Here is a 21,756-nt window from a genome sequence, read left to right on the forward strand (position 1 = left end):
TATATAGGTATATGTACAGTAAAATACGACCCTGATTTTCTCGGTGACCGTCTATCGTCGCGGTCGCCCTTTCTCTTTTCCCGTCTGTTATCGCAAACGTGACCCGACTGAACGGTCGAGAACGTTGACCCAACACGTGAACCTGGCTACGCTGTAGATGTCTCGTGAGCGAAATTACGTATCACGATAGAAAATCAGAGCGCAAATCGAATTTCAGTTCGCGTTATACATTTGATGTTTCTAACAGCTTGCTTTGAAAATTTCGAGTATAGAGAGAGAACGCGATTGCCAAGTGAGCGAGTACGTAAAACATCTACGAACGGGCCACGACGCATGGGTATTTCCGCTTAGTCTTCTTTCGGTTCGCTCGTGCAACACACCCCACACCGACCTCCTTGCTGTTCCTCCTTCATTCGTATTGGAAAAAGATGAGCAGTTCTTATTGTTCACCAACGTGTTTCACTCAACGAATAGTTGATTACGGATATGCGTAAAGTGTATTGATTCTGCTTTTTGCGCCAACTATATCATGATAAAATATTTGGTTGTGCGAAGCAATAGAAGCGTGCGGCACCTTAGCTTGAAACTTATCGGCCGGATTCGAGCGCGAATTACAATTCCATTCGACTGAGTCGTTTGGCTTGCGCAGTCGATCCGATCGCAAGAGAAGGAACCGTAACGGATGAAGGGAGCCAAGTACGCGGGGAACGTAATTAGAGTAGAACCGGTCAGGGCTACGAACAGCTAGTTTTCGGGGGAGAGAAGAACGTTTCTCCGCGCCGCGCACTCTCTGGACGACCCCGTGGTTTCCGCTTCATCCTGCGAAGCAGTTGGAAGTTCAATTGCTTCGGATTTTATTGACCGTTAAACATGTTATCTTATCCCACAAATGTCCCAACCGTTTAAGCATTTTGAAAGAACAATCGCATATGTAGGTACATATGTATATACGCATAATACGTTAACGAAAATATTTTTGAAAGCCATGCACGATGCACAACGTATCGAATTGATGCAATAGGTTCTCGCATCGTCGCCTCACTACGAATGGTACTCCCAAGGACGTCGGTGACGCCCTCGCGTAAACGGATAGTAAACTAAACTTACAACATCAGATCGTCGTTTTATCGACGCTTACCATCGTTCATTACACGTATATGGGGATTAACGCAACACGACATATGTATAACGTATGAGCCAGCGTTAAGCGCGACACACTGGTTAAAAGTTGAGAAAGAATAAAAGAAATGCATCGCAGGTAATTGTTTGAACGTTCGTTGGAGGAACGTTAATGCGCGGTTGTACGTTCGCGTTCGCGTTCGCGTTCACGTTCGCGCTCGCATTCGCGATGCGACACGATGCTCTACGATCGGCGAAGGTAAAGAGAAACGGAGGTGCTTGCGTGCTTGTTCAGGCCAACGGACAACGATGGCCTCGACTTCAGGGTCGTTTCGACTATTATTCGCTCGCGAGAACTTACCTCGCCTTCTCTTCGTTTGCGTCTTTCCCCTTGCCTCTTCTCCCAACATGTCCTGGCCTGGCTTGCATCGTCTCGGTTCCTATGTAGCAATCTATGCATCCTTTCGCCTTCTTTCGTTTCGCTTCGCCTCGTCGCAGCAAGTTTTACCTTGCCTCGCTTCCTTTTGATACGCGCGTCAACCTGCATCCTTTTCGTATCGTAAATACTTTTATTTTTTACAGAACACTAGATGTCGTTGGTTGGACGCTTCGAACACATTAACCCTAAACTTTCGAGTACATTGAACCAATGAATTGATGAGTTATATAGCTGCCTAACGAGAAAATCTGTCGACGAACTGACACCTTTCTAATCTCTGCGTCTCAAGGATGCTGCTTTCCAAATGTGTATGCAATATACATATACAACATAGGTATAATAATTATAGCGGTATGTAATTGCGCATCGAATTCCTGAAGACTGTTCATCTTTCTCGACGTCATCTTCGACTTTGGTGACATCTGTACGCCGCAGCGTACAGATAGCGGTGACTTGAACGAGGAAACCAGTTTATCGATAATGAAAGAAAGTGTTTGAAAATTTCTGCGTTTATGGTATGAGTACGTAAGTGGTACTAGCCTTCAAAATGACAGAATTCGTACCATCACTACCGCAGTACACGCTAAAGACCAAATCTACTGAAACTTTTCTTAATGATAGCTTGCTAGTTCCCTACTTAAAAAGCCAACTTGAAGACATGATGACTTTATCGTTTAGACTCGAAGAGTTTGCGTAAAGGGAAATCGATCAAACTTTGATCTCAACACTAACCCTGTGGATTTCCACCCGTAGCAGTCGCAGCAACAACCTCCACGTGGTGAGACCCGGTAATCTTTGTCACAACTTGTTACGTACATACAGTACATATGTACATACATACATGCATATTTTGTCTTAATACTATAGAGTTGAATTTCCTATCCCACGTTGCACGTTGGTTTAAGACCTGGGTACGAATTTATTTGGATTGTGTGCGATTCCTGAAGCCAGCGTGTATCACAAAATCCATTAATTGCCCATAATTGCTCATCAATTACTTTTAATTGCTCACTTTTAGAGATTTGAAGCTCACTTTTAGTTTTTAATATATTTCCAAACACTTTTTTTAGGCATCTAGGGACTTTTATGGGTTGGCTACAGTACAATGAGATAGAGTAATTTTTTGAACGGTTGTAAACCCGTGTGAAGTTAGCTTACACTAGTAACCAAATTCAATAAAATATAGATCAAGAAATTGCACTTTAACACTTTCACGTCCGCATGGTTTACAAAAAATTGTCTTCTCTGTCGCTGGCAAGTAAACACCGGCTTGTGAATGGCAGCCTTACTGTAGTGACTATAGATGGCTCCAAGAGAACACGCTCCACCGACCGACGATTCCACGGTTGGTCACATGCTTCTACCAAGAGAAGCAGCGGTGACTTCCTCACCAAAGATGAGGAACAAGTATCAGAAAAGGAAGTTAAGAAATGACAACTCGACAATTGTACAGTGATTTTAAGCTAGAGAGGCAATGACATGGATGGAAGCCAAGTTCCATCCACGCTTTTGCCTTGGATCTTAAAGTAGAGAAGTGTCAAGTAATGACTTCACAATGGAAACTTAGAAATAGGGTCTTAAAAATATTCTAAGCGATTGCGACTTATAAACTATAAGCGATGAATCCCTCGGCGGATGCGACGTCTTCGTTCTTCAATCTTCTAGTAAAGAGTAAAGAGAGAACTAGTGAAATAAGAGTATGAAGAGTAATATATCAATACTTGGGGGAGCCTCCCCAAGAATACCCCAACGTTGGCACAGCCATTGGCGCGGACAGAGCCGGCCCAGGTCTCACCACGAAGAAGTTGCTGTGTGGGAGAACCACAGGGAGATAGAGGGAATCAAAGTTCCATCGATCTCCCGTTACAAAAATTTAAAAATTCAAACTTATGACTAGTAAGCCAAAGAGATGGTTGAAAGACAAGTATAAGAAGTAGAAATAGTAACTGGATTCCATTGAATCCAAAATTTAACAATAATATATAGATAAAGTGCAACACTTCACCTGGGAGGGGGCGAGGTACATTAAAAAAAAGGAGGAACCAGAAAAGAGAGGCAAGAGTAGAAATAAATTCAAAATTTGAGCAAAAACTCACCGGTTGTCCAAGATGACCACTGGTCAGGGGTGTTCAGGGGTCCAGGGTGGTCCGAGGTCCAGCCAGGTCCAAGGCCCAGGAGTCCCTCCAGGATCCCCAGGGAGGTCCTCACCCGCCGGAGGACCCGCGACGAGTGAGACACTCATGTTTCTGCAAGGGTATTTATACTATCCCGAGGAAGATGAGAAACCAATCAGAGAAGTTCTTCGATTGATTAGAATTTCGAGACCGATCTAACGTACAATATTTGGCGAGAAATTGATATTTTTCATAAAATACTCACCCGAGCAACAATTTCTGGCACACATGTTGTTAATAACAATCACACACAGCGTGCATTTGTGTCTTCTTAGTTAACAAATGTGGAAATTATTAACTTTTCGTATATTATTTATCGTTCGATTAATCTCGCAACTCTTGAAAACTTGTTAATATTTCTTTAACTACCAATTATAAATGTTAATAACTTGCATCAGTCACTGCTTGCGATTGTTATTAACCCTCGGACGACAAATTCTGGGTCAAAAGTGACCCTGAGACCGCTGGCTCTGTATATGAATGTAAAACAATCTACTGTCCGAGGGATAACAATCTTCTGGTCAGTCGCTTCGGAGTTTCCAGCGGGTGTGAATCGTCCTGGCGATCCTCTGGAAGAACTTCCTGGATTACCATGGATTACCTTGGGTTACTCTCAACCACTCTGTCCACTAACAGCTTGACCGTTGATCAGATGTCTTTGGCTTGCCAGTTTAAATTTCAGACTTCAAGATTTTTGCGAATGAAGATCGATGGGCCCTCAATTTCGTCTATCTCCCCATGTGCCTCTGTGGTTCGTCTACTATCTACCTTTAAAGTTTTCAATCATTTTTCTTTACCACTTTTACTAAGTCATCCGTATTCTTTGCTGGAATTTCGTATTTCTTGGGTGTACCAAGTAATCCGAAGCATATCTTGATTACTATAACATAGATACAATTATTTTGGGATCAGTGAATGCTTCTTAGTACTTTTACATAAAATTCCTTATTCCGCTGAATTTAGCCATAAAAAAATAAGCATCTTATTTAGAATAAATATCATCACTCTGGTATATATTTTCCGCATATTTTTTGTAAATAGCATTTTCGCTTATTATTGAAATTATAGGGATAAATAAGCAGCATAGTTTAATATTTTCTCGTTTGCCTGCACTATCAGCGTGAAAAGAATACGTTTCCTACATCTCCCGCTCAAAAATCGCAGAGGACGCTCGAAAACCAGTGGTTTCTCGAGCCGTCGGTATTTCAGAATATGAGACCCCTCAAAAACACGGAGATGGGGAGTCTTAAAAGCATCTATAGTCACTGCTTACTGGAAATTACTTTTAACATTCAGCTCATTTCAGATCTCAGATGTTTCCGGTAATATTTGATTTCAATTCCTCCCGCTTCTGGTATTGTCATTTGGCTTTAGACTGAATCGATAATGTCGTGTGTGACACGAAAATGGTAAAGGGGCTCGCGAGTCATTGGCTGATGCGTACCGGAAAAATAGCTTGGAGTAGCAAGTCTATTCTGTATTTTGTCAATGCCGAAGATTAAGCCAATAGAAAATAACCACATGGTTCTGTTTCTGTTAATTGGTAGAAACTGGTAGAACCGTACGGTCGTTCCATTTTCACCGTTTTGACCACTTTGTCTTCTTTCGTTTCGCGAAACGAGTGCGAAACGAACGCGTATCGAATATGTTCGAGAGCATGTGGCGACAGATCGATCGAAAGAAATTGGATATTTCCCATGAATACATCGTGAGAAGATGTTATCGTGCGCGAGTTTACTTTATGCGTTCAACATAAAGTCCCTTCGCGTAAAGGAGGGTGCTTGTAAGAATGCGAGTATCGTTATGACGGCAAATCGCGTGGTTGTTTTTCTTGTGTTCGCGTCGGGAGTGACAGTCGCTGTGATCGGTACGTTGCTGTCTCAGTACTATATTCGTGGATCATCGAAGAACCTCCCGGGTAAGAAACGTCTTCTTCCATCTTGTCGCCGCGTTGCATCACTACTTACTTAGACATCTCGTCTAACCTCTTTCATTCACCTTTCAGTCGTTTCTTTTCACTTTTCAGATGGCTGTGATTATCATCATGTATTTATTCCTCTGCCATCGGAGAGCACGTTGAACGTGTACGACGAGGGCACATTAGAGATAGCGTTGCCGAGCTCCCGGACAGATCGTTCGGAAGTCGGAAGAAATAGGGCGACATCGACAGCAGAGGCATTAACCTCGCTACATTTGGCATTGGAGATGAAATTGTCCGGGAAGCAAAAGAAAGCGGTGAAGCTGTTTCAGCACGCGGTGGCTCTGGCGCCTCGTCATCCAGATATCCTTAATCATTACGGGGAGTTTTTGGAATACACGCAAAATGACGTGATCAAAGCAAACCAGTACTATGTGCGCGCGCTAAGCTACCAACCGAATCACGAAGGAGCATTGACGAACAGTCAGAGGACGGCCCGTGTCGTTGAAGAGTTAGACCGAACGATGCTGCAGCGAATAGACAAGAAACGAAACGCGCTCGCTGCGATACCCGATAACAACGCTTCGTTGATACGAGCGAAGAAGGAAGCTTATTTTCAACATATTTATCATACGGTTGGAATCGAGGGAAACACGATGAATCTGGCTCAAACTAGAGCCATCGTGGAAACGCGAACCGCGGTTGCGGGTAAGAGCATCGACGAGCATAACGAGATACTGGGATTAGACGCAGCGATGAAATACATAAACGCGACATTGGTCAATAAAGTCGGTTCTATCTCGACGAAGGATATATTAGAGATACATAGGCGTGTACTGGGTCACGTGGATCCGGTGCAAGGCGGTCAGTTTCGACGGACCCAAGTTTATGTCGGTGGCCATGTGCCTCCTGGACCCGGCGACATTCATTATCTCATGGAGGAATTCGTTATGTGGTTGAACAGCGAGAGGGCCATTCGAATGCATCCGGTTAGGTTAGAAAACGATCTGCATACTAGTTTCTTCGAACAGTCATACTTTTATTTCTTACTTACCTCTCCTTTTCTTTTTCTCTGTTTGATTAGGTACGCGGCTCTGGCTCACTACAAATTGGTACACATTCATCCGTTTTCCGACGGAAATGGTAGAACGTCTCGTTTACTGATGAACGTGATTCTTATGCAAGCCGGTTATCCACCTGTAATTATTCATAAACAGCACCGGCATACCTATTATGAGAATCTTCAGATAGCGAACACTGGAGATGTCCGGCCATTTATTCGATTCATCGCAGAATGTACGGAACAGACACTGGATCTATTTTTGTGGGCGACTAGTGAATTCTCCAGGCAAGTTCCCGCTCTCAGCCAAGACACCATGTTCACGGATAGCCATACTACCATCGCTCTCGGAGAATCTGCCGATCTTTTCGACCACGACTGACAGTGAGAATCGCTACGATTCTTCATTACGATATTTCAGTGCACATTTCAAGACCAAAGAACGTTAGCTCAAAGTGCGCGTGAATCGATTCGTGTATTACATTTTTTCCATTTCAACAAATCTAGCCAATTCTTTACAATTCCGCGAGACGTGCGTTATATCTGTTGAGATTTTCGAGAAGTTTCGCTCTTGTACATACTGCTTCGAGCTGCCATTCGAAATATTTCGAAGAAACTGAAACACTATTAACGGTAGTCATCATTAAAGGCTACAAAATGCTTCCGTTTCCATTACATTTTATTCTAATTGCGTATTCTATTATATAAGAAAAGAAACAGAAACAGAAACAGGTAAAGAAAGATAATGTGCTGCAAACGGTAAGAAACGCGATCAAAGACTGTGATGAAATGTAAAGATCTATCAGGGATAATATATATTTATGACGACATCAATTCTGCTGCGAATATATCGCATTTAATCTGATGGTGCAGCGTGCAATCGTATTACTTGCTGGCCAAGTTATTCACGATGTACGGAAGTATGTACATATATATATATATAGAAAATAAATGAATGAGGCTTTTAATAAATGTATTATTTTGGAAATCGTCATTTACGCATTTTTCTCTTATCTTCGGTTTCCACAGTAGCTACTTGCTTTTTATATTAAAAATAATACCGATATCCACATGTTTTCACTGTTAAAACCTACCTCCCGTTTTTCCTCCTAACCATTAATAAAAGGGCAAGAGATAGTAAACGTTGCACTTCTACGAAACTTTAATTTTTACGTCTAACAAAATATTATTGAAGATTTGTCGAAGAAAAAACGATACAGAGGTAATTCGCACCATTTTAAAGAGCGTTCGATTTGAATATGTATTATTGGTGAACAGCAAGTTTGCGTTCGCTACGCCAGACGTGTAAATTTCTCACTTCTTTTCATATGCGATATAACGACGCGGTTATCTATATAAATACATCTCTATAAAAATCATATTTTGCCAACAACGCGAGTTGACGATCTATCTTTTCTCATGCTTGTTTTCTCTCTCACTCTTCTCATACATACGCGCACTTACAATCTCTCTCTCCCTCTCATACACAAACGCACATGCACACTAAACATATTCGTATCGAATAATAGCTCTCACTCGTTTACTCGCTTATCCGTTTCCTTCTATCTGTCTCCATCCATCTGATGATCGGTCCCCCAATAGATCGATCGAATCGGTCGAACAGAAAATTAATCGTAAATGCAGTCGATGCAGTTGCTCAGACGAGGAAGGATGTATATATGCATATATATCACCGTTAATGCAGTTATAATCGCGGAATAAAAAAATTTATGAAACTTTTTGGCGACAAATGATTAGAAAAAACTGGTAATCATTAAGAGACTGCAACGAACTGTGGCCTTTCGATACCGAGAAACGACTCACTCAGCTTCGCGGAAGTGAAATAATGCAAAAGAAAAAGGTAACGTTGAGAAGAGGAAATTGTCCAATGTTGTATCGATTAGAGAATTGTGGGGCAAAAAAAAAAAACGAAAAAATAAAAAAGGGGGAGAAACAGGAAGCTTAAAGATATCTAAAACAGTTGTACAATCTAGTCTAAAATCTTGAACCAAATTGCTTTACCGCAATTGTTCTTACTAGCTAACCATATTCTCGAAATCAGTCATTATTTGGTTCATTAGGGATATCGATGATTTATGTACGAGTGTTCGTGTAAAAGACTACTGTATGAAAGTTTTTTTTACGAATGGGATTTCTTCGCGAGATATATTTTCGAGAGATAACGCTACGCGCGACGCAGCTGTGTTTTGAACTCGAACTTTTCTTTTCTCTTTTATTTTCGACGAGCAGTGTGTAACTAATAGGCGGGGTAGATATATTTCGAAATGCTAAAACTTACCGAATTGATGGGAATAAACTTAAAACGACGAACATGTCCGGCAAGAAAACTCGCATCAAGCGACACTGTCCATTGAATGGAATTTACTTAAGTAATTTGCTGTTGTTAAGTTTAATCGGACACGTGTGATTAAGGAGGATCTGTTGCACGCATATATGTATCTATATTATGTATGCTGCCTGAAATAATCGACGTATATCGCGTACAATGAACAGAGAACGACTAAAAGTTATAAGTCCACGAGTATGTTACGACGATGTTTCGACGAAGGGTGAACCATTTTATAATCGGACAATACGTATTCTTACGAATACTATACGGTAATTCTCTATCTCTTTTTCAGATCACACTCTTAGCTTCTTCACGGATACACACACAGGTAGACACAGACGTCCGTTTGTTAATAATGTTCTCTTCTTTCCACTTGCGGCTATCAAAAGCATTCAATTTTTTTTTCGTATTTGGTCGACTTGCAGTTGAAAAGTTGCAAAATATGAACGGTTCATGTTTCATGGAGGAAAAAAAAAATGATTCGATTGTTTGCAAAGGTAAGAAAATGCAAAATATAGATTGGTAAATGCCCACGTAACGTTCGGTGGTTTGCAACGCATTGCGGTTACGCGTCACTACAGTGAAGAGTTAGAGAAAGGAATAGGGGAGAAAAAAGACGATGTGCTTGAATGATATAGGTGAAGAGAAAAGATAAGAACGAATGAGTTACGAAGCAATGGACGGTACCGCTTCCTCGTCATTTCCCGTGTATCTATCACCTATCGTTCATTGTTTACTCCTTCCGAGTGAACCAAAGATCGCTCCAAAGTTCCCGAACGACTCGATCAGCAAGGTTTGCGTAAAATCATTGACGAAATGAGATCCGACGATCGAAAATTAGAAGCAAGAATGCTTGATTCAGACGAGATGAACGTTTCGCGATTGGTTTGCTCGCTCGCTTTATTATATCTCCTCGGCTTACTCCCACCCCGATGGGTACTATTTTTTTCATAGTTTTCGCGCAGTTCTCCTATCCCCGTCATAACCGTGATATTTTATAATTCTACCTCTGTTTCGTTCTTGCATGCAGCAGCATTAATTGTGTCGTGCGTTACGCGTTCGCGTCATCTTCTGGCTGATCTGCTCTTCCTGCAACAGCTGCCCGCGAAATTGACTGACTTGATCTATCGCGGCATTCAAAGTATCGCGCTGTTGCACCAGTAGCTGCTCCCATTTTTGAGCATATGCTGTAACAGATAATAAATGTTCAATTGTCAGTCTGGAAGTCTCGTTGATTCGCGATTTAGTTGGTCGAAATATCTGATAAGTTTGCATGAACGCAAGCAAATAGGTGTGAATCGTGAAATCCAGTGCGCACCGGTCGCTCGATCGTCTTCTTCGAGCAAACGGTACACACACACTGTACACTAGTGTACACCGAATCGTATCGCAATTCAGTTCGAGTCAAACCAACTCTGATGTTATTCAACATTCGAATGATTCCGACCACTCACGATCAGTGGGCAAGCTGAACGAGTCCAAAAGCCTCGAACAAACGTGTCATTAGCTTTCCAAATCTTTCGCGAAATAGTCATGGCATAAACATCCTCGTCGAGGCCTCGACGAGGCGTATCTTTTGCGCACGATTAGTCAAATATGTTGCAGGCTAGAATTAGTGCGAAGAAAATAATATAAATAGTTAGAATAAGAATCCACAAAAATAATATTTATTAACAACAACGCTTCAACTTCATTTCTACATGCTTTCATCATTATTCTATACATGGAAGAATAGTGCTTAGGCTATAGTAATATGCTTAATTTCAATCAATTACGCGCTGCACACTGTACTATTACAATGAAAAAAGAAGAAAAGAGAAGAAACTGTGGCACCGCCTACAAGACAAATTTTGATCGCACAAAGAAAGGAAAAGTACTCTTGACTGTGACGATGTTTTTGCTACTTTACAGAAAGTCGACCGAGATCGAACATTATTTTTGAGGATTTCGGTGGACGTATGTAGATGCATAAATGATGATACGGTCACAGATGATCAATATGATCGATCGATGACCGATACGTGAACGCGCAAAGAGCGTAATACGTCCATAGTGCACATTAAGGTTAGCAGCTTATATCAGGCGACTTTTCATGATTATGAATCGAACAATTTCGTACCGTTAGAAAATTGTTTTCTCTCTATCAGATGTCTACGCAATGAGAAGCTCCTCAGGTAGGGCGACTCAAACTTTGTTCTTTTCCGTCTCAAATCTGCAAGGTTTCGTGATGTTACGTTCAATCCTCTGCTACGATTGTATTGGTTTATTCATTCATACAAACTATGTAATAATGAATTTCATAGGACGCGAAAACTCGGTAATTTTCTCTTGTGTTTCTACTTATTACTCTTCGCATTTTATCCGCACAGTGGAATGATTCAATTTGAAAAAGGCATATAAAATGATGCGGTTCGTCTTGGACACGATAAAACTTCTTATCGAATAAATCTCTATTAAATCGTCCATATTTACGATAAATGGTTTCTATTGTGTAACTGTATCTTCCTGTATTGTCGATAAAAAGAAGGGTAGAAAAAAGAAAAAAAATACAACTTTAATGTGGAACGTTGATTTCTGAAGGCACGTGAACAGAAGTGCCACCAGCTCTAGTCGCAAAGTTAAAACGAAGACAACAGGGGCTCCTCTGTTCATTGTTTTTCCATTTGTCTCGCGTACATAAACACGGCAACATATACACCGGGCAAAATGGTAAAGAGAATGAAATTTTTCAATAAAGATAGAAAAATATGCCAACAGTTAGAAGAAAACAGCTTGTTCATCGGTTGTTTACGAATGCACAAACTGGACAAGATGGTGTCGAGGTTCTCGCGATATTTCGAAACGAGGGTCGGCGAATTGTTGTCGAAGGACGATTGTGTTGCTTCCTTTTCTTCACTGTTTTGTCCGTGAAAATTCAAACTTTCTCGAAGCATGTTCGACTCGGAACTACGCGACGTTTGATCGACAAGCGATCGATGATTATGGCTACGTTTCGTGGCCCTCTCACCGTTTTCTTTCTCTTCGTCGAACAGATTATATTTGTCGTAGCGGAAAAGCTTACTTTTTTTCACGACTTTCTCGTCTTGAAAACCTTCTAAATTGTAATTATAAATTACGTCGACGACATTATTACGTTTGGTGGTTACGATAATGGTGTCGTGAGAGTAATCAATTGCTTTCGTCTCGCTTGCTTTTCCATCGAGACGCGAACACTTTTTTCCACAGTCGTTAAACTTGCCAGACCAATGGTACTTCTGTGATTTCTTTCTGCCCGTTGAATATCGTTTAGAGTTTTGAGTACGGCAATTAGGCATCCAGGTGAAATTTCCTTGTGCTGAAACATTTTTGTTGAAAGAATTTCTTTCCATGTCGCATTCGACGCTCGAAATTCTTTCACTCGCCACGATGTTGATGTTTCTTTCGACGTTTGATTCAGAGTCGGCAACGTACTGACTGATGTTGCGTTTGGCTTCCATCTCGTTCTTCCAAGGAGACTTTAATGAGTCCTTTGTAGTAGTATCAATGATTCTACTTAGGTCGGACCACACGTCATTGTCCTTAGCGATCGAGGTATCATCAATGCCGTTTATCACCAAAGCCGTATTTAAACTCGATCTTCTCGTCATCCTGCCGTCTTTCTCGTTCCTTTTTAACGTGCAGCTCGTATTTGCCTTATCTTTATCGCGCGAATCTGTTGCAAAATTTCATATACAATGACGCTTAAAAATTAGGTTGTTTTTCTCGTTTTTTTTCCGCGTTACTTTATTTTCGATCCCTTCATTTCGCGTGAAGAAACGCGCGCATGATTGTCATCGAATATCTAATGAACAGACGATCGAGAGTAGAAGCACCACGCTAAAAACAGGTGCAAGGACAGGCACCGTGATTAAACAGAACGAGTGGGTACTAATTAAGCCAAAAGGTATTTCGCTTAGCATTTAAAACGAACCACTGTTAGTTCATAACTTTTTTTAAATAAAAGATGGAGGAAGAGATATACGTGCACGAGCAGAAAACGATGGAAAAACGAACGAAGGAGCACAAAGTCGCAAAAAGTTGCGTAAAGAGACGCAAGAAATCGATATAATGCGAAAGAGGTGAGGGAAAAAAGAAAACAAAAAGAAATCTTACCTTCTTGATCATAATCTACTTCGTGCGTGACACTGAAGACGCTGTTAGCATCAGTGAGAAATCTGGTTGTATTCTCCATGATCATTTTATGTGTGTCCAGAACTTCTTCCTCAAGCATTTGCAGCGCAGACACCGCTTCGTGAAATGTATACAGGTCTTGGGAAATTTCGCCTTCCTGAAGAGAAACGGGACGAATTAGATATAAATCGAGCAGTCCGTAAAAAGTCGAAGAATGGCGATCGATAGACGCAAGAACTCACGTTAAGTGAACGGAGTTGTGCTAAATCACTGTCCGATAACGCACTATTGTTTGATTGCTCCTCAATTTTCAAACTTCGATCGTCGTCCGTAGGCGAAACTTTCACTTCCGTTGGATCAGTTGCGGCTAATTCCTTGACTCGATCCGCATATCTAAGAGTATTCAATGAATGCTCGCAAGAACTCATTCCTGGACTGATCATTGCTATCTGCGAATACAGTATAACTGGTTTACTCGCATCGCGACGCGCGGCTGAAATGTGCAACGCTAACGTGCAACAAGAACGATTACCATGCAGGTTTTTGATTTTTCGCCGATGAAACTGTCCCTCAATACTTGCGTTAATTTGCTCGCTCTAAACGGTAGATGCGTACCCTTGCGACTCAATGCACGAATACACTCTTTCAACGCCAATAGCGACTTGTTGATTTCGGCACCTTCCATACCTGTAAGCAGTCGACGTAACGTATAAAAAGCAGCGTCTCGTCTATCTTTCCTCTCCAGTATCTTTTCGTTCAACTATTGCGTATAAAGATATTGACGTAAAGTTAAGAAAAAACTTACGAGTTTGCCGATTAGCGGAGGACGTATCGGCTCCTCTTTCGTTGCCAGCAAGATCGATAAGAGAAAATTTTCCATGGACCTTGTGCGTGCCCGGTGTTCGCGCTATAATTTGAAATACTGCGTGGGATCTAGAAGAATTTGAATTCGCGCTGGTTTGTCCGCTAGTTCTAGCGCTATTCCCATGTTGTATCAATTTCAATACTTCGTCACATGTTTCAACCACTTTTTCCGTCAGTCCTACTATTTGAACCTGTAAAGTTGTAAGGATTAAAAATGAATAACGCGCGCCTAATGATAGAATTGCTCACGAATTACACGAAAATTGTTTGCACCTGTTGTTTGCCATCTTCCAATACTCGAAGCTTCTCTTTGTCTGCCAACAAATCAAATACCTTGCCGGAATATATCTCGAAGAAACTAGCGGAAATAACTAGATTCAATGGGCGATATTTGGACAATTTGAGACACTTAAACACGTCTTTAGCCACCATTGCGTAAATCCCCTTTTTACAGTCCTGTGTTTTTCCGTTGAAGTCACCGCCCATCGTGTGCGTTTTTCCACTTCCCGTTTGGCCGTATGCAAAACATGTAGCCATTCCACCTTCGAAGATAGTTTGCACCAAAGGCTTTGCCGTATATTTGTAAACGATCTCGTTGGTGCAAGTTTCGTCGAACGCGTAATCGAACCGGAAGATTTGGTTCTCCAAATATTTGGTTAAATCGACTTTGGCCTTTGGCTCATGAACTACCATCTGGTCCTTACTAGGCACACTGATTACGTCTACCTCTTTGCGTGCGACCTCTTTCTTGTTCAGTGGACGTTTCCTAACGCAAACTGTGATTTGATGATCTTCTACGGTGTCCGTTTCCCTCAGAGGCCTGAACTCTATACTATTCTGGTACTCTCTGCGAACAGCAACCGTTTCTGTTACTTTAAAGCTTTACAGGAGGCGGGGAGAGGAAAGAAAGGAGAGACAAAAAAGATGTAACGGATCATCGATCAACTGACCTTATCATAGCGAGAAATTCCCAATTTGGATTGCCTGGATCCATATTCATAAGAGTTTCTTTCTCTTCCTTAAGCTCCGCTTGCCTTTGTCTTCTTTCCTCTCGATTTTTTTTTAGCCTTTCGACTTCTTTAACAACGTTCGAGCGTCTTCCACGTCCATTCTCTACTTGAGATGGTCGCTGTTGCTGCTGATGCAATTGTATCTGCTGCTGCTGCTGCTGTTGTTGTTGTTGTTGTTGTTGCTGCTGCAGCTTCTGTTTAGCCTGAGCGGACGCAGTTAAATTGAAGGAAACCGATGTGGTCGTAGGTGTAGGCGGTATATTCTCAAGCTCTCGGCGACTCGTTAATCCGGTGACGGAATCACCGTGTCCGTTCACCGAGGTAGCGGCTGCCATAATATTCGTCGGCCGACCCGTATGTCGCGACACTTGCCTGTTGGAGCCGGCTGCAAACGATACATTAGTCGCGAAATGTTTAAAAGAGTGAAGGAATCGATCGCGAAACTGTGCTCGACACAGGAAGCGTTGGAACGTAATTGCAAAACGAAGAAAATCTTGGCGCTTGTCACGCTAACGATCGTATCAATTTGGAAAGCAGTCGCGCGTCGTTACCGTGTTCGGTTCGCTCTGATAGAGCTCGTACGGTGTCCATGATCCTGTCGCCTGCATCGTTTATCTTGTTTCTCTTGCCGAAACAGTAGCTTAACGGTTCGAATCTCATGATCACAGAGCGATTAACAGGTGAATCGAATAAAAGAAAGGAGCGTGAGAAAGAAGAAAAACGGTGACAAGTATAGTGGCAGCGGCGCGTGGCTACTGTGGCTAGTATATGGTTCCCCGCCGTACTATTCGCTCTCGGCACTGTCCGCCCTCGTAGAGGTCCTTGCCCTTGCGCCTTTGTACGTAGCGCAGGAACGTCGATAGTCACGACCGCGAACAGTACATACTCCTTTCCTTCTACATGTATTGGACAACGTCCCAATGCACCTCTGGCTGTACGCTGGTCCGATTACCGCACGGCGCAGTAACGGCACATACTCGTAGGTCGTAGGTAATCGTCTCAGCGGCTGCTGTTCGGAAAATCGATTTTTTCGCTGTCCACGTACGCGTACCGTTAGCCGTAGCGTTACAAGATCACGATATATCGTGAACGTTAAGCATTACGATCGAGAGCGATACATCTGGTAATTAGAAACTATTTTAAAAGATAGAACAATTGAGAATTCATGAGACATGATTTTGTCGGCGCGACGCGGCGCTGCGTGGCGGTAAGATTCGCGCGCGCTCGTCTGTAGAGACATTTCAAAGAATTCCGCGTGTGAAACGCGACTAGCTTCACACGACATACCTTTTACTGGAATCGACGGCTTCCCGAATACGGCGGTAGAATGCTGCAAAGAAACAAACAAAGAAAACATATCGTAACGTCGTTGATAGAAGAATGGAATATGAATTATTCGTTGTGGTAAAAGCTTAGCGAGTTATATAATCCACGTGTGCTATAAACAAGCATAATGTTTTCTGATCGAAAGCCAAGTGTGTACAATATGTCATTTGGGAATTATGTGAACGAGAACACTGTGAAATTCTTGATGAATCGAATAACCAACAGATTCGATTTGACAAGGCGTATGCCACTATTTATTCGAAAAAGGAAGGTGATAACGCAATTTCGTACGAAAACGAGGAAAAAGTAGAAAACTAGAATGAAAATCGTACCACAATTCGATGATCGTGGCCTCTTTCGCGAGATTATGGCATCATCGTCACGCGATACATATCTTGCTTGAAATCCGATTGAACACGAAAGCAATAGGTGCGGAACGCGACGATTACGGGATCGGTAAGTACGACATGTCTATGTGCGTCGTACGAGTAGCGTGCAGGTGTGAGAAATAATAATAACTGTACCGTATGGAGATGAATGCGTGTACGTTTGCATCAGTATCGAACAGAGGAAAGGGCTGGAAAGAGGAGAGTACAGAAGAGATAGCGGTGTTACGATAAGTTTGGGAAAATCGCAAGAATACATTTCTGAATGTAGACAAGAGACGGAATGAAAAGAGCTCGGCGAATGAAGCGAGTTAGTTTGAACCGGCAAACGTTTCGATGGATTTGAAATACTTCAATGCCGAATACAGAAGGGGTCGGGGAGGAAAAATCGAGAGCAGGGAATAGAAGGAAGTAAATGAAGAAAGAGAACAGAAAGGAGAGGGGAGAGGAGAGCCTTGCGGAGAATGGGATTCGCGTTTACCGAAAAAGCAGACATGACTCGTACAGGAAGCGTTGCGGATGCAAGGCCGTTTCTTGCAGCGTGACTGCCGTGCCGTCCAAGGGAGCCTTCCTCTTGGTTTTCCGACTCGTCCATACCCTCGTCTTCTTCGCACGAAGAGTCCTTGTTTCATTTTTTTGTTTTTTTTTTTTTTTTTCATTCCAGGAAATTGTTTCGAAAGTCGACAATCGTTAAAGTAGTGCGCGAACGCGACAAGTTCGAATAGATTCAAGACGAGGAACGTAGCACGAAGGAATGGACGAATCGGAAATTGTCGGAAGGAGCCGTCAGGTAGACATTGCGGAGACGCGCGACGATGAGACGACGATGAGAAGTCGTATTGGGATTCGATCGGTTTTAGACGGGATCCCGAGGTCGTTGATGATCCATCGTCGACCCAAGTCCATGATAATAAGCAGCGTCCATGGAGGAAAAAAGATGTCTTTGTGTTAGTAGTGGGAACGACGGGCGACGTTGACAGCTTTCGTTGTAACTTTCGACAGGTGCGGCGATAACGCGCGTTCTTCGATAAAAGTCGAACGATCGACAGGAAAATGCAATGAAGAGCTTATGGTCGCGATCGCCGGCTCGAGAAATATACACCGAAAGGGCTAACGGCAGTTGAGACAGGAACAACGAACATTCGAACGCGCAGTTTCGTGAATCACGTGTTTTGCTCGATAATGTCAGTCGATGGAAAGACGTTATTTATCAACTTATCGTTAGACGGTACCGGTAAAAAACGCATCGACCACCGAGCGAGTACATAGAAGCTACGAAGCGGAACGCATCCAATCGATTTACCGAAATCGCGTGTCGTTTAATTTAAATAGAGAGAGAACGAACCAACGAAAAGCATGTAAATAGGACTGTTGTTCGCACGAGTTATATTCTTCTCGCGAAGAATTGTACACGATTCGTAGCCGAAATTCGAAAGAAAGTTCAGTAGAGAAAAAGAGAGAAAGAGAAAGGAAAAGAGCGGGCCCGTTTCTATTTGAAACCTTTACTCGTTTAAGGCTTTTCTTACGATTTCGTCCACGTTGCTTGAGTTCTATTGAGATTTGGAAGTCGACGATACATACCCTCCCTCTCGAAGATGCGAGCGCATTGTTGATCTGAGTCGGTGGTCCTATTATTTTCTGGCTCGTCAACTCTGGGTTCAAAGCGAGGATTGCGTCGATCTCCACCTAAAAATTATGCCATCGGATATTACGAGATTTTGTGCCTTTTCTGTATCAACTATCAGCCACTTGATAACACAGTCATAAACGCGATTACCTCTTTCCCTTTGGTTTCTCCTTTTTCGAACCATTCTACGGTTACAGTGCGTTGTTCCCAATTAACGCCAGAAACGACCGCTGAGTGGACACGACCTGAAACAACATATTTTTTTTCATTTACTTTTGACGTCGTTCGACGAAATCGAAACGAAACGAAACGAAACGAAACGAAACGAAACGAAACGAAACGAAACGAAACGAAACGGATCGGGGCAGGGTGATTGAGAGAACTCGTCCCTTCGTTTTCGCTTTTCGAAAAGTATCGTTACGTAAGTACAATATATGTAGCTATATTTATACATAGGTCTGGGTTAGGTTGAAGAAAATGTAGAAAAGAGTTTAAAATCGATGCGACGCAAAAGCATTGAAGTATGTAATCTTATTCAATACGTGCATCAAACTCCTACGCCACAGTAGTACGACGCACGTCCTGATCACAATCGATCGACCAATGAAGGTGAAATCGTTGAGATTTTCTAGAACGAAAATTGGAAAATAGTAGCGTGTAGACTAATTTTAGCGAAAGCAACAAGTTGAATGAATTTGGAAACGGAAAGATTGGAAATGCGGCGGGCGAAGTTTCGCTGTAGAGAAATACAGGTCCTGAAGAAAAGTGTTTATAAATGACGTAAGACAAGATAAGATATAAGGTAACGTTCGGCGCAGTAAAAATCTCATGGTAGGCATCCTTATAAGGATGCAGTGCCCACGTGTGCGTTTTCTCGCTCTGTTATGGTTGGTAAAAGAGGAGGTAAACTGCCCAGAATCCGGACGTTTTACCTACTTACATATCGAGAAGCGCGATAGAAGCGCGATAGAAGCGCGTGCACGATCTACTCTTGCGCGATACATTCCGATTATTTTCATTGTTTTAACATAATTTGACAACCGAAAACGCTACTCTGTTCCATGTTTTTGCCGTTGCACAGTACCTAATATGTGTATGCGTCACCCACTTGTTGCGTTGCGTTCGCCGTCGCCCTCGCCGTCGCCGTCGCGCGAGTAGACCACGTTTTCCCGTTTTCGATATTCAATGGATTTCTTTTTCTGCTAAACTCAATCAAGTAATGAAGGCTACATTGTTGCTGTGAAACGAGCAATACGGTCGTATTAATCGTGCCAATTGCATTTGAAACGCTTCTAACGACGATACGGTAACCGTAGCGTTTATTCGACGATATCGAAGATAATCGAATCATTTTCGGTAATCGACGAAACGTTCAAAACGTTATGTACGTATGTATGCGATTCAGCTCTACTGTTTTATAAGTTGAGTAGTTAAAACAAAGCAAGATCAACTTTTATTTTCGGAAATATCTTTCTTAAAACTGACTTTCTTTTGTTTAATTCGAAAAATGTAAAATTCTAAAAGAAAACGCATCGAAGCTGGAAAGCGCCTATCTTCGGTTACGACTTAGAATCTATGAATTCAATTCTATCGAGCCAAGTTATTCAAGGTATGCAAATTAGACGTGGACCACGTTGCATATTCGTGTCACCGGGAGTAAGCTATAAATACATATTTGACCGCATTCGAGAATGACAACGCTTTATAAATGATATACACGCAGACGTATCTACATTTCGAGTGCATGTCACGTAACAGCAGTTGAAAATCAGAGTTTAGTAGTTGAACATTTTTTAAATCGAAACTGGTAGAAGAGTTGGTACTTCTGCAGAGCAGCTGTCAATGCTTCACCTTTTTGGTGAAAGAGATCCGTGACTCATTCAAAGTCGAAGGAGATCGAAGAAATAGAATCGCGCCGATAATGATCGGTCTCGGATTCTGGCAGCGTGAAAATACACGATCGGAATTAGAAGGAGAATAGACGTGCGGCTGAATTCGCAGCAGAGATTCGAAGGGAAATTAGAGAGGGTTCGACGTACGCGATAGAACCGCGTGTCTAGAGCGCGTAACAGAAATAATAGCTGAAGGAGGTGGTTTTCGTTCTGGTCTCGTTCCACGTGCAGCTCAAGAATGGAATGGAACGGAAAGGAAAGCAAGCCGCTTCGCCGCGTCGCCGCGTCGCCGCGTCGCCGCTTCTACAAGTACATATTATGTACCTGGTGAAAAGTATTCGTTCATCCGTGTTCCGACTCGATCGCTGGAGGAACGTGAATTCCGCTGTTTCGAATTTCGCTGGCAATCGCGTCGGTTGAAAGAGGGAAGAAGGGCAAACAAATATGGCGAGAAGACGGTGTTGGACGAATCGCGCAAGGGCAAACGGGATTGTAGAGTACGCAGGTGCACGGGAAGCAAGCGAGCAACTCGACAGTTACCTACCTACCTACCTACCTACCTACATTACTACATACGTACATACTCGTATGCATGCATATTCTGTTTATCGCCTCAACTTCGAACTAAAGTCGATTTGCCTGGATATTGGTTTGAACGGGGTGGCGCAGCAGTAACGTATTCGTGCAAAACGCGTACATGTGGGGAGGGTCGACGAGACAGGAAAGCGAAACCGGTCCGAGCGAAGCATGTTCGACCCACGCGAGACTCGCCACTGCTCGCAACTGCTCGCAACTGTCGTTCAAGATTCAAGATCGAACGCGTGTGACCGAATAACGCAGCGGCAGCGGGCAGCGGAAGACGGAGAGCGGAAGAGAGAAAGCAGTCGAATCGAGCGATGGCTGGCTGTGTTCGCGTCGATTCGTGGTTGCGAGAAAAACGGAAGAGACTGGAAGAAAAGTATGCTAGCCGCGTTTTGCACGTTGCCGGCGTCGTCAACGATCGCCGTTGTCACGACACACTCTGAAACGTCTAAAAATATCGCTGCTCGAGACTCGAGAGACGTTACTCACCGTCTGTCCTTTTGATATTTATGTTGTAGCCGGTCTCGATGTTGCACATACCGTGGTCCATGGTCATTTAGTCGAGTTGTCGCGGCGTAGCCACCACCGTAAAATAGCCGGCTCTCGACCGGATCGACCGTCAACGATATCGTGGTTGTCGCGACGAGAACGCGAGGAAAGCGCAACGATTCGTCCGAGAGAGACCTCCCTTTTGTCGTCTCTCCAGTCCGACCGTTGACAGTTAGGACCGCGTTCGTATTCAAAATCACGCGGTGGCTGTGCCTCTGTCTCGTCCACCGTCCTAGCTTTCTGTCTTCGTTCCCGTTCCAGTTCTCGTCCCTCTCGACTGCACCTCGCTTTGTTTTGCTGCAACGAACCGA

At 42.9% G+C, this 21,756-nt stretch overlaps 4 protein-coding genes across 10 annotated transcripts in view; 1 reads left to right on the top strand and 3 right to left on the bottom strand.

The window, feature by feature from the left end:
* Dh31 (diuretic hormone class 2) overlaps nt 1–3,801 on the bottom strand; it is a 48,184-nt gene extending 44,383 nt beyond the window's left edge. Inside the window, exons 1-2 of one of the 3 annotated variants that reach the window (XM_076377473.1) lie at nt 3,655–3,801; nt 1,481–1,667 (exon numbers count right to left, since the gene is read on the bottom strand). In XM_076377473.1, the coding sequence (XP_076233588.1) occupies nt 1,481–1,666 (186 nt within the window). In that variant the 5' untranslated portion in view covers nt 1,667; nt 3,655–3,801. Of the gene's footprint in view, nt 1–1,480; nt 1,738–3,654 lie in introns of those variants that run through there. The other 2 variants (XM_076377474.1, XM_076377475.1) reach the window with 2 other exon arrangements.
* A 1,474-nt stretch (nt 3,802–5,275) lies between these two features.
* Fic (FIC domain protein adenylyltransferase) lies at nt 5,276–7,704 on the top strand. Of its 2 annotated transcripts, none has more exons than XM_076377468.1 (3): nt 5,276–5,650; nt 5,738–6,644; nt 6,735–7,704. In XM_076377468.1, the coding sequence occupies exons 1-3, from the start codon at nt 5,449–5,451 to the stop codon at nt 7,090–7,092; spliced, it is 1,467 nt and encodes a 488-aa protein (XP_076233583.1). In that variant the 5' UTR covers nt 5,276–5,448; the 3' UTR covers nt 7,093–7,704. The 2 variants fall into 2 exon arrangements, with proteins under 2 accessions (XP_076233583.1, XP_076233584.1); XM_076377469.1 differs by having other exon boundaries at nt 5,759–6,644.
* A 2,391-nt stretch (nt 7,705–10,095) lies between these two features.
* On the bottom strand, nt 10,096–11,327 carry LOC143179069 (uncharacterized; the record flags this gene model as incomplete). Its single annotated transcript, XM_076378080.1, has 2 exons — nt 10,096–10,247; nt 11,180–11,327. Coding segments are annotated over 2 exons (300 nt in total), but the record flags the coding sequence as incomplete, so codon positions are not given.
* Klp10a (kinesin-like protein 10A) lies at nt 10,712–21,588 on the bottom strand. 4 transcript variants are annotated; one of them, XM_076377459.1, is made up of 11 exons: nt 21,386–21,588; nt 18,573–18,667; nt 18,377–18,481; nt 16,371–16,413; nt 15,024–15,468; nt 14,347–14,920; nt 14,015–14,264; nt 13,742–13,896; nt 13,452–13,658; nt 13,192–13,366; nt 10,712–12,751 (listed from the first exon to the last, which is right to left on the bottom strand). In XM_076377459.1, exons 1-11 carry the CDS (start codon nt 21,450–21,452, stop codon nt 11,709–11,711), a joined length of 3,159 nt encoding a protein of 1,052 aa, XP_076233574.1. In that variant the 5' UTR covers nt 21,453–21,588; the 3' UTR covers nt 10,712–11,708. The 4 variants fall into 4 exon arrangements, with proteins under 4 accessions (XP_076233574.1, XP_076233575.1, XP_076233577.1 ...); XM_076377460.1 differs by lacking the exon at nt 21,386–21,588 and adding an exon at nt 20,875–20,923; XM_076377462.1 differs by lacking the exons at nt 18,377–18,481; nt 18,573–18,667; nt 21,386–21,588 and adding an exon at nt 17,301–17,541.
* Nucleotides 21,589–21,756: the final 168 nt, after the last annotated feature.

This window comes from Calliopsis andreniformis, chromosome 5 (genome assembly GCF_051401765.1).
Source record: "Calliopsis andreniformis isolate RMS-2024a chromosome 5, iyCalAndr_principal, whole genome shotgun sequence".
Classification (NCBI taxonomy): Eukaryota; Metazoa; Arthropoda; class Insecta; order Hymenoptera; family Andrenidae; genus Calliopsis; species Calliopsis andreniformis.